The sequence below is a fragment of the Camelina sativa genome, chromosome 1 (genome assembly GCF_000633955.1).
Source record: "Camelina sativa cultivar DH55 chromosome 1, Cs, whole genome shotgun sequence".
NCBI lineage: Eukaryota > Viridiplantae > Streptophyta > Magnoliopsida > Brassicales > Brassicaceae > Camelina > Camelina sativa.
This window is the reverse complement of record NC_025685.1, coordinates 5,653,867-5,668,609: the sequence shown is the minus strand read 5'-3', so window position 1 is coordinate 5,668,609 and position 14,743 is coordinate 5,653,867. Positions and strand designations below refer to the sequence as shown.

The 14,743-nt window shown below is 37.0% G+C and overlaps 4 protein-coding genes across 9 annotated transcripts; 3 read left to right on the top strand and 1 right to left on the bottom strand.

Moving 5' to 3' along the window:
* LOC104777973 lies at positions 1,206-3,080 on the top strand. Of its 3 annotated transcripts, none has more exons than XR_766367.2 (4): positions 1,206-1,412; positions 1,703-2,322; positions 2,439-2,611; positions 2,984-3,080. XR_766367.2 is itself a non-coding variant. In XM_010502310.2 (3 exons), the coding sequence occupies exons 1-3, from the start codon at positions 1,353-1,355 to the stop codon at positions 2,494-2,496; spliced, it is 738 nt and encodes a 245-aa protein (XP_010500612.1). In that variant the 5' UTR covers positions 1,206-1,352; the 3' UTR covers positions 2,497-2,739. The 3 variants fall into 3 exon arrangements, 1 of the variants encoding a protein (XP_010500612.1); XR_766368.2 differs by lacking the exon at positions 2,984-3,080 and adding an exon at positions 2,741-2,937; XM_010502310.2 differs by lacking the exon at positions 2,984-3,080 and having other exon boundaries at positions 2,439-2,739.
* On the bottom strand, positions 3,199-6,708 carry LOC104777965 (chaperonin 60 subunit beta 2, chloroplastic). The gene is made up of 15 exons (XM_010502297.1): positions 6,572-6,708; positions 6,137-6,353; positions 5,906-6,031; positions 5,689-5,826; positions 5,505-5,600; positions 5,174-5,416; positions 4,866-5,100; positions 4,588-4,757; positions 4,417-4,494; positions 4,258-4,329; positions 4,062-4,166; positions 3,877-3,969; positions 3,694-3,786; positions 3,494-3,617; positions 3,199-3,397 (listed from the first exon to the last, which is right to left on the bottom strand). Exons 2-15 carry the CDS (start codon positions 6,338-6,340, stop codon positions 3,384-3,386), a joined length of 1,791 nt encoding a protein of 596 aa, XP_010500599.1. The 5' UTR covers positions 6,341-6,353; positions 6,572-6,708; the 3' UTR covers positions 3,199-3,383.
* Positions 7,453-11,275, top strand: LOC104777950. 4 transcript variants are annotated; one of them, XM_019245937.1, is made up of 9 exons: positions 7,453-7,816; positions 8,133-8,209; positions 8,299-8,443; positions 8,542-8,612; positions 8,692-9,267; positions 9,373-9,972; positions 10,060-10,272; positions 10,359-10,505; positions 10,591-11,275. In XM_019245937.1, the coding sequence occupies exons 1-9, from the start codon at positions 7,789-7,791 to the stop codon at positions 10,753-10,755; spliced, it is 2,022 nt and encodes a 673-aa protein (XP_019101482.1). In that variant the 5' UTR covers positions 7,453-7,788; the 3' UTR covers positions 10,756-11,275. The 4 variants fall into 4 exon arrangements, with proteins under 4 accessions (XP_019101482.1, XP_010500586.1, XP_010500580.1 ...); XM_010502284.2 differs by having other exon boundaries at positions 7,454-7,816; positions 8,695-9,267; XM_010502278.2 differs by having other exon boundaries at positions 7,454-7,816; positions 8,533-8,612; positions 8,695-9,267.
* Positions 13,400-14,284, top strand: LOC104704634. Its single transcript, XM_010420689.1, has one exon. It carries the CDS (start codon positions 13,400-13,402, stop codon positions 14,282-14,284), a length of 885 nt encoding a protein of 294 aa, XP_010418991.1.

Here is a 14,743-nt window from a genome sequence, read left to right as displayed (position 1 = left end):
TGTCTCATCATTATTCTCTCTATTAATTGGCACACGCATTATACGCATTTACATACCTATGTGTTTATAAATACATATGTGATCTATAGATCATATCTGGATTTGTCAACTAAAGAAAAATACATAGAAATCAAAATTTTGATATATATACTTCTCCTTCACGTGGAAACTTCGTGTGACTTGTTCCATTAATCATCTAGATTTGACATGGGTTATCACATTATGCATTTAGATTTGCAAGATGATCTCGACACAACAGTGCATATTGTAAACAGAAGGTATAAATTTAATCCTGTTATTAGATGATTTGCAAACAAATTCAGTAAGTTCACTAGATTAGGACCCGTGCTACAGCACAGGTTGAAATTCTTTTTATTTATATTATAATTTTAAAATAAAATATAATTTATATGACTATTTTAAAAAGTTTTTTTGGATAAAACATTATGCAATAAAATCATATGCTAAATATAATGACTTGAAAAAAATATCTATTTTGTAAGTTTTATATTGTTAATTTTGTAATTTTATTTATGAGAAATGGTTATGTTTTTTGTTTGTTTTTATTTTAATTTTTGAACATGTTTGGTGAAAGTTTTTTAATATGACTCGTGCTTAGGTAAGATTTTATTTTCAGTTTCACAATAAGATCTCGAAAATCACGATTAAGTGTGATAAACTGCCAAGATTTTATTCCTTTTAACGCCTAAGAATATATTTTTATGCCAAACAGTATATATTTTGTAACAATACATGGAATACTAAAGATGTTATTCAAGAAATGATATAAATCATTGGAATATTCTCTTTAAGAAGACTATTTGGGATATTCTTAAGTGTATTCATATAGCCTATGGATTGACCAATTAATTTATAACGTTTTTTGTAACCAACCTATATTTAATGTATAACATATTTTGTAACCAACTTATAAAAATTATATAGTTTACGAAAAAAAGTTGTGTACTCCTGTTTTATTATATAGGGGATGAAAGCATGTGGTTTAGAGTGGTAGATATAAAAAAATAAAGTTTTTTTAATTATTTTAATTTGTAGATAAATATATATATATATATATATATTTTTTTTTTCTTAGTAATTATCTAACAGGTAAAAAACTAAAAAAGTATCAAAACAAAAATATTTGATATCTTCTGGAACAAACAAAGGGAATCCAATATATATTGAGAGATTAACTAAGCGAGGGAACAGTTAAGAAAATACAAAGACTTCACCTTTTTACTTGTTTTTGTCAACCCAAAGACTTCACCTTTAGAGGCACTGGAAAAGAAAAAGCAAAAATTCGAGGACTTACTACTTTATCTTCATCTTCATCTTCTTCTTGTTGTTCTATGAGAAAGAAGAAAAAGCAAAAACTTGGTCATTCTTTGTCTCTCACACAAATCATAAAAGTAAATACCTTTTCTCTCGATTTCTTTTACTTACTTATAGTTATTATATATGGCCATGGATGATTGTTCTCTCAATTTGGAATCTGTTCTATTGCAATTAGTATAAAAAGCGTGGTCCCTGTACTTTTTTTTTTGTCTGCTTCCTCATCTGATCAACGCTTAATTTATGGGTCTTTGGATTCTATCGGAACTTGGATAAAAAAAAATATATTTGGTGGTTATTAACTCTTCTTCGAAACCCCTTTTGTTGTTGCTCTCTTTCTTTATTTTTTTCTTTTTGTGTTTTTCAGAAATCCAGAAATAATCCAACTCTTTTGTCGCTCGGCCCGAAGCTTTTGGTTTTTGTTTTGATTTTCTCAATCTGGGCACATCAATGGGGGAAGAAAGTTTCTAACTTTACAAAGAAGACAGAGTGGTGTGTTTTGAATTTGATGATTGGGTGTTTTAAAGACGCAACATATGTTTTGATGAGGGTTTTGCTTTGTAAGATCCAGTGCCCTTCTTTCATTTGTTTCTGTAAGCCTTCTCCTCATATCTACGCATCTGGTTCTCTTAAATTGGAGAACGCTCCTTCTTCTCAAGTGTCTTCTTCTACTACTGCGGTTGTCGATCACGATGATGATGATGATGATGATGATGATGATGCACATGTAGAAGAAGAAGAAGAGGTTGTTGATCATGTGGATGATGGTTTGTTGACTGAGGTTAGAGGAGAAGATTGTGCTCTTGTTGAGGTTAAAAAAGAAGAAGAGGAAGAAGAAGGTCATGGTAATGGGGAAATCTTGAAGAGCAGTCTCAGAAAGGAGGTTTTAGATTCAGCTGATGGTGGTGTGAGAAGGGAGAAGAAGAAAGTACAGTGGGTGGATTTGATGGGGAAAGAACTCGCTGAGATCCGAGAATTCGAGTCTAGGTTAGTCATCTATCCTTTTATCAATTTAAGCTTCAAAGTTGCAAACTTTACCAGTAATGTTGTTCTTGAGAATTAGTTGGATTGTCATTTGTCTGAACCCTTGTGTTTATTTGCAGTGAAGAAGAAGATACAAGATATGATGGCGATCAAAGCTGTGTTTGTGTTATTCTGTGATCAATTCGGCTTAGTTTTACGCGGAGATATGGCCATGGTGAAAAGTGAAGAAGCTTTCTTGAGAATTGTCTCTGTTCAGTTTGCGGCTTTGGATTTAGAATCCATCTACATTGAGGTACATATTGTAGAATCCACATTTGGATATGATTCTCTATTCAACGGTTACGGTTTTAGAATTGTTAAAAGAATTGCATTCTCTTACACTTGTTTACTTCACCAGTTAATGGATTTTTTTCTTAATCAGATTCAAGAAGCTTTTAAATTTAAAATCACCATGTGCATTACTTTCTGAGCACCACAGTTTCTTAAATCCGTAGCTTCCCTACATACATAACAAACCAAAGATGGTTCTAAGTTCGCTCAGCTTTAACAGATCTTTGTCTTTACCATATATATACTGGAACTACCATATCTAATCAGAATTGCTTCTTACCATGCTTATATTTCATAGTGTTCACCTGACCATCCATAGTCGTGATTTGTTCAGTCATTGGAACGGATTGGGTGAAGGATCTAAGCTTTGTAACCTCTCTAGGCATCCAAATTTGAACAGTTAGCTTCTCGTTAGGCAGTTGTATGGGACACTCGGTGTTTTTCAACATGGTTTTGGGGATTGATCGATCGGTATGAGTTTGCGATCATAATTCATCCATAAGATGGTGCTATTGAGAGATATCCCGACGTTTTGAAGAACACTGACGATTTATTCAAAATGATTCCAAATATGATATCTTGAACACATACACAGTATTCTCTTGTTAAAAAAATCATTACACTTGCACAGAAATTTGTTTGCAAGCCAAAGGAATCCGTATCCCGGTGAGCTACTCTCGTTGCGGAATTCTCGCCTATCTCTCAACTTTTAGAGCAAACCCAGTCCGTCCATCTTAGTATCCATATCCTGAAACAGGGCAATCAAATAATCAGTGGTGAAGAAACATGAGTTTAGTTTTGGTGTCACCGTCCAGTATTCATGAATCAGAATGTGTGGGCTAACCTGAGTTGTCCATGGGGTTGCCAGCAGGAACTGGCTCTGGCTCTGGGATCTCAACAACCACACAGTCAGACATCAGGAAAGTTTTTGCAACCGAGGCTGCATGTTCCAAGCAACATCTCACAACCTGAATACAAAAGATCCAATCTATCAGATGGGATAGCAAAAAAGAGTATGAGAGTGTTGTTAAGCGAGAAACTGACCTTTGTTGGGTCGATGATGCCTGCAGCCATCAGGTCTTCATACTTGCCCGTTGCAGCATTGTAACCAAATTTCATATTATCATTAGCTAGTACCTGCAATGAATAAAGACAGCTTTTTAAGCAACTTACGTAGATCAAGAGCTGAATAAACATGGAGACTTTTTTATGTTGTGTTATTATAACCTTCTCGCTGACAACACTTCCATTGACACCCGCATTCTTAGCTATCAATTTCAGAGGGTAACTCAGTGCTCTTTTAACGATTTCCGCTCCAACCTACAGGTGGGAATGGTTGAAAAATGCAGTAAGAGCAAAGCAATTTGCGCAAATCCCCAAACGTATAGAAAGGTCTTGATTTTCCCAATTACCTTTTCTTCATCATTTTCAAGGGTATTCTTGATGGCATCAACCTTGGATGCAAGCCGGAGCAGAGTGCAACCACCACCGACGACAATACCTTCCTCAACAGCAGCCTGAAACTCAATGAGGTCATATGATTAAGATATTACGTAGTGAGAATAACACGCTCCTCTATAACCCCATCAGCTGGATAAAGAAAATCACCTTTGTAGCATTAAGAGCATCTTCCACTCTCAGCTTCTTTTCTTTAAGCTCCGTCTCAGTTTGAGCTCCAACCTTTAACCACAATATAAGAGGTTTAATCAGGAACTCATTCTTCTGTCATACAAATCGAAGAAAGCCCATGTGATTACTATTATTTACCTGAATTACAGCAACTCCACCAGAGAGTTTTGCAATTCTCTCGTTTAATTTCTCCTTCTCGTAGTCTTGCTCCGCTTGCTGTACAACAATGGTTATTAGCATAAGCAAGCTATATACAAAAAAAAGTAGCTATCATAGACTTCGTATGCAGAGTATGACTCAAACACATACCTCAATCAGATTCCTAATCTGTACAACACGTTTGTTCACTGCTTCCTGTGTGGTCCCATCACCTACAATCGTTGTCATTTCCTTTGTCAGGACAACCTTAGAAGCGTTACCCAGAACTTCTTTTCCAGCTTTGTCAAGAGAAAGACCAACTTCCTCTCTTATCACAGTTCCTGGGAACACACAGCCACATGACAAGATTACATCAACAAATGATTCCAAAACAGGAGGGCACATTGACTGATACCTACATATAGGTTTTGTTAAAAACCATCACCTACCTCCAGTTAGAATGGCAATATCGTCAAGGTACTGGCTCTTGCGCTCTCCAAATCCAGGAGCTTTGAGAGCTGCAATCTTCAATGTGCCTCTAAGCTTGTTAACAACAAGAGTAGCTAAAGCTTCTTGTTCAATATCTTCTGCAATTACAAGGATTGGGTATCCACCCCTAATCGCATCCTCTAGAACACCAACAAGATCCCTTGCATTGGTAATTTTCTTGTCAACAAGAAGCAACTGCGTAGTAGAAAATTGTTAGGCCATCTGCATCACAATATCATTCTGGTAGCTCAGGACCTAGAAAAGTTACCTTGCAATTATCGTACTCAACAGACATTTTCTCACTGTCTGTCACAAAGTATGGGGAGATATAACCACGGTCAAATTGCATTCCTTCCACAACGTAAAGGTTGTTCTCAGCGCTTTTACCCTCCTCCAGGGTAACCACACCCTTCCTGCCCACTTTGCTCATTGCTTCAGCAATCATACTTCCGACTTCATGGTTATTACCAGCACTAACAGCTGCCACATCAGCGAGTTCACTGTCTTCAACCTGTAGTTCCCATGATATAACCATTAGACCCTCTTGCTGTAGATTTGTAACACATTAAGAAGGCAGTTTAAGGAAAGTAATTACTTACCTCCTTAGACATTAGTTTCAGCTCGTTAACCAAAGCCTTAGCTGTTTTCTCAATGCCTCTAGTGATCAATACAGGGTTTGCACCCGCAGCCACCACCTGAAAAATCCAAATTCAAGATTACTTTACTGATTTGAGTTTTTAAGTTTTCCATCAGAGAAAGCTGAAAAAAAAAGAATGTACCAACCTTGACACCCTCAGCAATAAAACCTTGTGCAAGAACAACAGATGTTGTTGTACCGTCACCAGCCAAGTCATTGGTCTTTGCAGCTGCCTGCCTTACAAGCTTTGCACCAATGTTCTCAACAGGGTCCTCCAACTCGACCTAACCAGAAGAAAAACCTTGAGCTTACAGAACTAATTTAAACGAAATCATAACTGCGAAAAGACAATATATTCCATACCTCCCTAGCAACAGTGACACCATCATTAACAATTCTTGGGGATCCATACTTGCTCTCAAGAACAACATTTCTCCCTTTTGGTCCAAGTGTGACACCAACAAGGTCCGCAAGCTTGTTAACACCGCTCTAATAACAAAAAAAAAAAAGGTAATCACTAATCAGAAACAAAACACGAAAGAAACAAATCCTAATCTTTTACTCCGTATAAAACAATTTCATTAATTTTCTCACTTGAAGTCTCCTTATGGTAGTCCCATCCTTGTTGAAATGCAAATCCTTGGCTGCACATACTATCGCAGGACGGGACCTTCTTAGGCACAGATTCTGTCTCCTCCCAAAAGAGCTTGATGAAATGGAAGCCGCAGAAGACAACTTAATTGCATTGGGAGCAACCAAGGAACCAAGGGAAGACGTGGCAGTGAACGTCGATGCCATTCACTTTCTCACACTGGAAAAATCAAAATCCAACAGTCACACATAAACATTTATAACCAATTAAAACTGGGAGGCAACAAAATTAAAAAAACACAGATATAAAAGGCGACTCAATTCCAAAATCAGAGCTCACTCCCCAAAATCCAAATACTCAAAAGCAACCAATTAAACTAATAACCTCCGAGAGCACGAAAACGAGGTCATGCTAGTGGAAAAAAAGGTGGTACTTACCGTACGGTAGGTAGAACAACGGAGAAGCGGTGGGAGATGGCGTCGGAGAGGTTAATTCCGGATAAGGAAGAGGAAGTAGGTTTCTTCACGACTGAAGCAATGAAGACTGCACTTGCTTACTGATTTTTATTATTTTTTATTTCTTCTCTGAAATATATATAAAAGGCGAAATGAGCCTCTTGAAACTTCGAGCTAATCTTCACCGTTGGATTGTTTTGTCACTAAAGAACACTCTAGAACGTCGGATGGGTAATCGAATCCTGGGTCAAGTTCGAGGTTCGGCCTTGTTTGGTGATTAGGGCCGCTTTACTATCTTTTAATCAAATAGGCCCATTATTTAACCAAAAATAATAATCAAATAGGCCCATTTAAAAAAACTAAAGGCATAATAAATTTTATTATTTCTTTCTTCCTTAGCTGATCTTGGTAAGTTCCTCTAAAAGAAATAAATACTTTTTTTTTTTAAATTTATTATCTTAAATGAATTGCTTTTAGGTTTTAAATAGGTTGATCAAAACATAAAAAAAAGTTGAATACATAATTTAAGATATTTCAATGAATATATTGGGTGAAAAGTTAGAGTTTAATGGAAACTATAAAAACTTTGACCAATTTGCTAATTGTTTTTTTTTTTTGACAACAATTTGCTAAATTTTATATAATGAAAATTATTAATTTTGGCAACAGATTTTTATCTATTTATTACAAGAGTACCAATAAAAAAAAAAAGGGAAACAAATATACAGTAGTATATAAAAAGAGATATTTATGGTAATTAACCAAAACCACAAGGTGTATAGTCTTTTATAACAAAAGAGGAAATATCTTAAGGTGGAAGAAATAAAAATAAAAAAATAAAAAAAAAAAAGGAAAGAGAGAGAGAGAGGGGGTGAGGTGAGGTGGTTGATTCGTGGATGTATTTGAATCACTAAGAGAGGTACAGAGACAAAACCCTTTTTTTCCTCTTCCTCCCGAAGCAAAACCCTTCCCTTCTCCTCCTCCTTGGCGGCTGCGGCCAATTTTTTTTCTCCTTCTCTCTTCTCTTCTTTCTCTATCTCTTAAACCCTAGATTCGATCTGGGTTTTTCTGATTCCGTTTAGGGTTTTCTCTATCCTTCTTCTTCTCTCTCTCTCTCTTTTATCTTTTAATTGGTCGCATCCACCCCTTTTAATCCGAGAAGGATCTATCCAAATCTTCGTTTGTCGAATCACCCTATCATGGCTACCGTTGCTCCTCCTGCTGATCGTATCCTTTTTCTTTTTATCGATCTGTGTTTTCTCTTCGTTATTATTTCTGTTTGGATCTTGATTTTGTGGTGATGATTCAGTTGTTATTCAGATTGATTTGATATTTCGTAGATTTAGTTTGTGTTTTCAATCTTTCTCGATTGTTAAGCTTCTCCTGGGAGTTATTGATTGAAATCGGTTCTTTTGTGGCGGGTTTGATTGATTTGATAAGTTTTTTTTTAGGGTTGGAAGTGACTGCGTTCCACTATTCTAATGGTTGATTGTGTAATTCTATACGAAGGTATGTGCTTCCTTGACTCACCCCTTGTTTACAGAAGCTGCAGATCTGTTGCAGAAACTATCTTTGGACTCGCAAGCTAAAGCTTCTGAGATCCCTGAGCCTAACAAGAAGGTGAGTACCATATTTTTTTATTTTGGTTTCTGTTGTTCGCAACTTTTGAGCTTCCAGTTTTTTTTTTAACAAGAACGACTTCTGTGCAGACTGCTGTGTACCAGTATGGAGGCGTTGATGTTCATGGTCAAGTTCCTTCGTACGATCGATCTTTGACACCAATGCTTCCCAGTGATGCTGCCGACCCTTCTGTTTGCTATCTTCCTACTCCCTACACTCCCTATTATTATAATGGTACCTTCATATCCTCTAAATCACCCACTATCTATAATCATTATCTCACAAGATTTTCACCAATGCTGAAAAGTTTCTCCTTGTATAAGTTTCATCAGCATATGGGAGTGGTCAAGAGTGGACTGACTACGCAGCTTACACAAATCCTGAGGGCGTTGACATGAATTCTGTAAGTGTCTGCTGACTAGTTCTTATTTGCCTTTCATCTTCTTTACGTTTTCTCTCCTTGACAGGTTTCAATATCTTAGCAGGGAATTTATGGAGAGAATGGAACTGTTGTGTATCCTCAAGGTTACGGTTATGCACCATATCCTCCTTACTCGCCAGCAACAAGCCCTGTCCCACAGGTTGGCGGAGATGGGCAGTTGTTTGGTGCTCAGCAGTACCAGTATCCTACCTATTTTCCAAACAGTGGACCATTTGCTTCATCTGTGGCTACTCCTACCCAGGGGGATCTCTCCGCAAACAAAGCTGCTGGTGTGAAGACACTTCCTGCGGATAGCAATAATGCTGCTTCTGCTGCTGGTATCACTAAAGGAAGTAATGGATCAGCTCCAGTGAAACCTACTAACCAGACCGCACTTAACACCTCAAGTAATTTGTATGGAATGGGTGCTCCAGGAGGAGGTTACAGTTCTGGGTATCAGCAGGATCCCAGGTATAGCTATGATGGGTATTATGCTCCTGTCCCGTGGCATGATGGCTCTAAGTACTCAGATGTGCAGAGACCTGTGTCTGGTAGTGGAATTGCTTCCTCCTATTCCAAATCTAGCACTGTACCTTCATCGAGGAACCAAAACTACCGCTCAAATTCTCACTACACGGTATGATGTCTTTTGATAATTTATTGTACTTACTGGTTTATTCATTGCCGCTCATGTCCTCCAATTTTGTTGACTGATCCATCAATCAATTTTTGCTCTATGCAGAGTATGAACCAGCCTGCATCAATGACGGGCTATGGTACAACTCAGGGATACTACAACAGGATGTATTCGGCAAACAAGTTGTATGGTCAGTATGGTAGCACAGGGAGATCTGGTATGGGTTATGGTTCTTCTGGTTATGATTCAAGATCAAATGGAAGAGGATGGGTGACCGCAGACAACAAATACAGAAGCTGGGGAAGGGGTAACAGTTACTTCTACGGAAATGAGAACAATGTAGATGGTTTGAATGAACTTAACAGGGGACCTAGAGCTAAGGGCACAAAGAACCAGAAGGGAAATTTAGAAGATAGCTTAGAGGTTAAGGAGCAGACTGGAGAACCAAATGTAACTGAGGTTGGGGAGGCGGATAGCACATGTGTTGTTGTTCCTGACAGAGAACAGTACAACAAGGAAGATTTCCCAGTGGATTATGCAAATGCCATGTTCTTTATCATCAAGTCGTACAGTGAAGATGATGTGCACAAGAGCATCAAATATAATGTTTGGGCTAGCACACCAAATGGAAACAAGAAGCTTGCTGCCGCATACCAGGAAGCTCAGCAGAAACCTGGCGGCTGTCCCATCTTTCTCTTTTTCTCGGTGTGTACATAATTCTGAAAATCAAATGGTGTGATCTTTATACTACATTTTAGGATATTGAGCTGTATACTCCATTTTGTCTTTCAGGTTAATGCAAGTGGACAATTTGTTGGTCTTGCTGAAATGACAGGACCAGTAGATTTCAACACAAATGTGGAGTACTGGCAGCAAGATAAGTGGACTGGCTCTTTCCCCCTCAAGTGGCATGTTGTGAAGGATGTTCCAAACAGTTTGCTGAAACATATCACTCTTGAGAACAATGAGAACAAACCTGTTACTAACAGCAGAGACACACAAGAGGTAAAGATTTTTGACATATCTTGATGGCTTATTTTACTGATTAACATAGTCTTCTTGTGCTGAAGTTTTTCTTTTAATCATGTTAGGTCAAGTTGGAGCAAGGTTTAAAGATTGTGAAAATTTTCAAGGAGCGTAGCAGTAAGACTTGCATTTTGGATGATTTTTCATTCTACGAGGTTCGACAGAAGACTATCTTGGAGAAGAAAGCCAAGCAGCAGCAAACCCAGAAACAGGTAAGAACAAGTAAACAGTTTCAGAAATTTTTTCATTTAAGCATATGTAACTCAGAATGTTTCTAATGAATTAAAAACTTAACAGGTAAGTGAGGAGAAGACGAGCGAAGAAAAAAAGGAATCTGCAGCTGCGGATTCAGCGAGTAAAGATTCTCCTTCAGCAGTTCAAACAACTGGTGATGTCAAGGTTGCTGAGAATGGATCTGTTGCTAAACCAGTCCCAGTTGATGTGGTGGCAAATGGTTGCTAGCTTAGAGGATGTTGCTCACGGCTTGAGCGTAAAACGGACAAGAGAGAAGTTATGAACAATCCCGTTTACAGTTTCTCTTGAGAAGAAAGACTGCCGTGAGCCTTGAAGCAGGCATGGGAAGGGAGCTTCTTTAGTACCTGAGGCGATCCTCCTTTTCTTTGCCCTTAGAAGTTTTAAATCCCAGTTATTTTTTCTTTCAAATCTTTCTTGTTTTCATTTTCTTTTTCTTTTAATCGCATCGTCGTTACAAGTTTATCTTGTTTTTTTTTTTTTAATTTTCATTTTATGTTGATCCCTACCCTGTAAAAATGCCGTATAGGACCTACTAAATTGTGGGAAGAATTAGAGGAGAAAAAGAAGAGATAAAAGCAGGGTGGGATTTTGTTTTTGATTTCTGTTGGATTTTAGGCAGAGTTTGTCTCCTTCGTTTTTCGTTTCTTTTGTTTCTTGTTTTGGTTTCAGACTCTGTTTGATGAGTTCTTTAGAATCTAAGGTGGCCCTGGCCACATTTTCTTGCTTATGTAACTCTCCAAAATTATCTGAATCAATCTCATAATCTAGTTGGCATCAATAGATTGAAGAAGAGTACCTAAACCAAAAAAGTGTAAGCACTATTTCCATTTCACCTTTTTAATGCATTCGTTAGCTGATGTGGTAAACGCCGTGATAGGCTTAGCTTGAGATTGCCAGCTGAAAGTATCAAAAATTTGTCAGTATCAATCTGAAAACTACTTGGAAAGAGTCTCAACTTCTGTGTAAATGGCAGCTCTTCTACAATGAAATTGGTAGGACTTACTATGCTATCAATCAAGCTCTACACATTCAGCTATCATACTCTGCTATCAATTAAGCTCTACAGATCACTTGGCCTTATAAACCGATCCTCAACGAGACTTTCTCATGTTTTATTCCTAAAATCCATGTTACTTACTTGGATACATTTTAATTTATTATTGATAATGTATTTGGAGCCACATGAATCAAGGTCTTATGTATTTGGGGAAGATGTTGGATTAGCTCAACGATTCAGGAAAACACGAAACTTCAGTCTTCACCTCCTCTTGGCGAGCAAGGCAATGATGGTTTCGGCATTGGTTTGGCTGCAACGGTTACTTCTTCTGTTGTTGTTTTGTTTCCAGGTCTCATTGCTATTACAACATCTTAGTGGTCAAAAATTCTTTTACAGTGTTATCCAGTTATTGCCATCTCAACATCTTAGTGGTCTCAACATCTTGTTGGATGTGGAGCACATCTCAATATCATGGAACAATCATGTCTTGACGCGGAAAACGGTAGTTTTTTTTTAATGTTTTGCAATACTTCACAAGTCTTTGGGTAAATCAGATGACTTAAACACAATATTTTTGTAAAAATGAATATCATGTGATTTGATAGATCTCAAGACTCTGATCCTTTGGGATAAAGAAATCGTTGAGACCTCAGTGAAGCTCCTCCGGGAAGCAGCATTGTCCTACCTTGAGCGGGTAAATGTTTTTGCTTTCTTCGGTTGCAGATTAGCCATGAAGATCCTGTTACAGGGGTGGCTTTGGGGATAATACCTCTGCAAGTATAGTTGAGCGTTTATGCAGAGTTTGTTGTGGCCTGGATGATACTCCCTTCTCTGTTTCTACATGCCAACCAAAAACAAGGCTTGTTTCGTTTCGTATATATATCTACTAGTATACCTCATCTATTATCGTTTTCGTTGCTAATTCTTCCTTGGCTCACAAGTTGATACTTGATACTAATCTGTGTGAATTGTTTGCAAGATTCTTCGAAAATGATGGGAAAACTGCCATTTTGCTCATTTGTCAAAGTAATTATTGTTAAACGATATTAGTTTGGAAGTTTCAAAATAGTTTCAGTTTTGAAAAATAGGTCAAAATCTTGACAATATTTGATAATACCTTCTATCAATATAAAGTTAAACAGTTATAGAAGTAAAATATTTTTAAAAATGGATATTGAAATTTCATACATTTTGAATCAGGAGAGGTTTATATAAAGCTAGAAACAACTTAAAAAAAAATATTCACCAAAAAAATGTTATACTATGATCCAAAACGTTTATACAAGTTGTCAAATGTTTGATTTTCATTCATTTGAATGTATATGCAAGGGTTAGTAGATATTGTTTTGGAGATTGATAAAAGCTTATATAAAGTTCAAATTAAATAAAACACACTAATAATATCCTAGTATAATTCTTTTAACCAAATTAGATTTTCTTCGATGAAATCATAACCGTGTTCTCAAAAGTTGTTTCGTTTTAATCTAAAATGAATATAAATAATAATAATACAACGGTTTATAAATAAATTTGACATCCAAAATAGGTAAATAGATAAATGCAAATGCAAACAGTGAAATCTTCTTAATCCGGTTTCTTCTCTCTCTCCTTTGGCTAATCACAATTAATTAGGCTTCAAAATCTCTACAAATCCCTATAGCTACTCTCTCCTCATAGTCATACATAGAGAGAAAGAATACCATTAGTCATAAATCTTTTGCTTAAATCTCGCTCAGATTTTATTGTTTCCATAAGCCAAAATGCAAAGTTAATAAACATTTCTCAAAACGTTTAACCAAAAAAAAAAAAAAGAAGTAAATTGCATTTCTTTCTTCTTCTCTAGAGGTTTAGAAGATGTTGAAGAGAATAAGAGACGCTTACGGTGATGAATCTTCTTCATCGGAATCTGAAGAGTTTCACCGGAGAAAAATCGGGGTGAAGGTGAACTTACCTGATGAAAGAAGTGAAGATGAAGAGGATGAGTCCTCTACTCAGCAGCAGCTTCCGCAAAGGAAACACTTCTGTGTGATTTGTAAGAAACAGTTTAGCTCTGGTAAGGCTTATGGTGGTCACGTGAGGATCCACTCGACTGAGTACAATAACAAGGGAAAGATGAAGAAGAAGTTGAAGATGACGAAGAAGAACAAGAGAAAGATTGGTTTGGTGAAGAAAGACAAGGAGAAAGAGATAGATCTGATTAGTACTGACATGGAAGGTAAGATTAGGTGTTGTCTTTGTGGAAAAGCATTTCAAACGATGCACTCTTTGTTCGGACATATGAGGAGACATCCTGACCGGAGTTGGAAAGGGATACGACCTCCTCCACCACAAGACAAGTTCAAGCTCAGCTATTTGGGTGATGATGATAATGACGATGATGATGAGGAGGAGGTGGACGGTGTGATGAGTAGATCCATGATGATGAGTCGTGTGACCGCTGATGTTCAAGAAGCTGCTTACATTCTTATGATGATCGCTTACACTTCAAGCAAGTACGATGGGATGAAGAAAGCTATGGAATCACCCAAAGCCGAGGTAAGAAGTTCAAGTTGCTACAAAGAAAAAGATAAGGTATTAGGTGATGATGGGATGGATGATAAGAAGGGTTTGATTGTTGATATGAAGATAAAGATGGAAATTGAAGTGGAGGTGAATGATTCTCCAGATGAAGCTAAGAGCCCATTAGGGTTTGATCTCAACCAGCCTCCTTACCATGAAGATCATTCTTATTCCGGTTGAAACTAGTTTGGATTTCAATCCATGGAGAAGTTTATAGTATTCAAGTTTCAACATATCGCTCTATGAATTTTACATCTATATATGCATGTTTTATCACTAGCTAGGCTTTTGTAAATAACATGAAATCCTTGTTTGGTTCACATTATATCAGATCAGTGCTTTTTTAAAATAATATTCTAGTCTTTTCTGTGTCAGTTTCTGTTGAATATGTCTTTGATGTTTGTCTGGCTACAATCAACTTTTTAACTCTTAATTTAGAGTCTGTCATTTTGAGATCAATGACTGCACAAAGTTGATGAAGAATCTGTCTGATGGAGTCAAGAGTTGTCATACTTGTTTCAGTATATTTACAAATGAAATTCTCAACTCTCGCTATTAATTTTTAAATATGTATCTGTTCTTGGTAATAAACAGTCTTTGGAAACCCAAATAGTGAACTATGAAGACTAGTCTTACCTA

Excerpts from the sequence above, each read along its gene's own strand:
- LOC104704634 (XM_010420689.1), top strand. The coding sequence starts at position 13,400 with ATGTTGAAGAGAATAAGAGACGCTTACGGTGATGAATCTTCTTCATCG.
- LOC104777965 (XM_010502297.1), bottom strand. The coding sequence starts at position 6,340 with ATGGCATCGACGTTCACTGCCACGTCTTCCCTTGGTTCCTTGGTTGCT. Across the intron at positions 5,417-5,504 it reads TGAAACTAATGTCTAAGGAG|GTTGAAGACAGTGAACTCGC; the intron begins GTAAGTAATTAC and ends TGGGAACTACAG. Across the intron at positions 4,330-4,416 it reads GTGGAGTTGCTGTAATTCAG|GTTGGAGCTCAAACTGAGAC; the intron begins GTAAATAATAGT and ends TTGTGGTTAAAG.
- LOC104777950 (XM_019245935.1), top strand. The coding sequence starts at position 7,789 with ATGGCTACCGTTGCTCCTCCTGCTGATC. Across the intron at positions 7,817-8,132 it reads CGTTGCTCCTCCTGCTGATC|AAGCTGCAGATCTGTTGCAG; the intron begins GTATCCTTTTTC and ends CCTTGTTTACAG. Across the intron at positions 9,973-10,059 it reads CCATCTTTCTCTTTTTCTCG|GTTAATGCAAGTGGACAATT; the intron begins GTGTGTACATAA and ends TTTGTCTTTCAG.
- LOC104777973 (XM_010502310.2), top strand. The coding sequence starts at position 1,353 with ATGAGAAAGAAGAAAAAGCAAAAACTTGGTCATTCTTTGTCTCTCACA. Across the intron at positions 1,413-1,702 it reads CTCTCACACAAATCATAAAA|AAATCCAGAAATAATCCAAC; the intron begins GTAAATACCTTT and ends TGTGTTTTTCAG. Across the intron at positions 2,323-2,438 it reads ATCCGAGAATTCGAGTCTAG|TGAAGAAGAAGATACAAGAT; the intron begins GTTAGTCATCTA and ends GTTTATTTGCAG.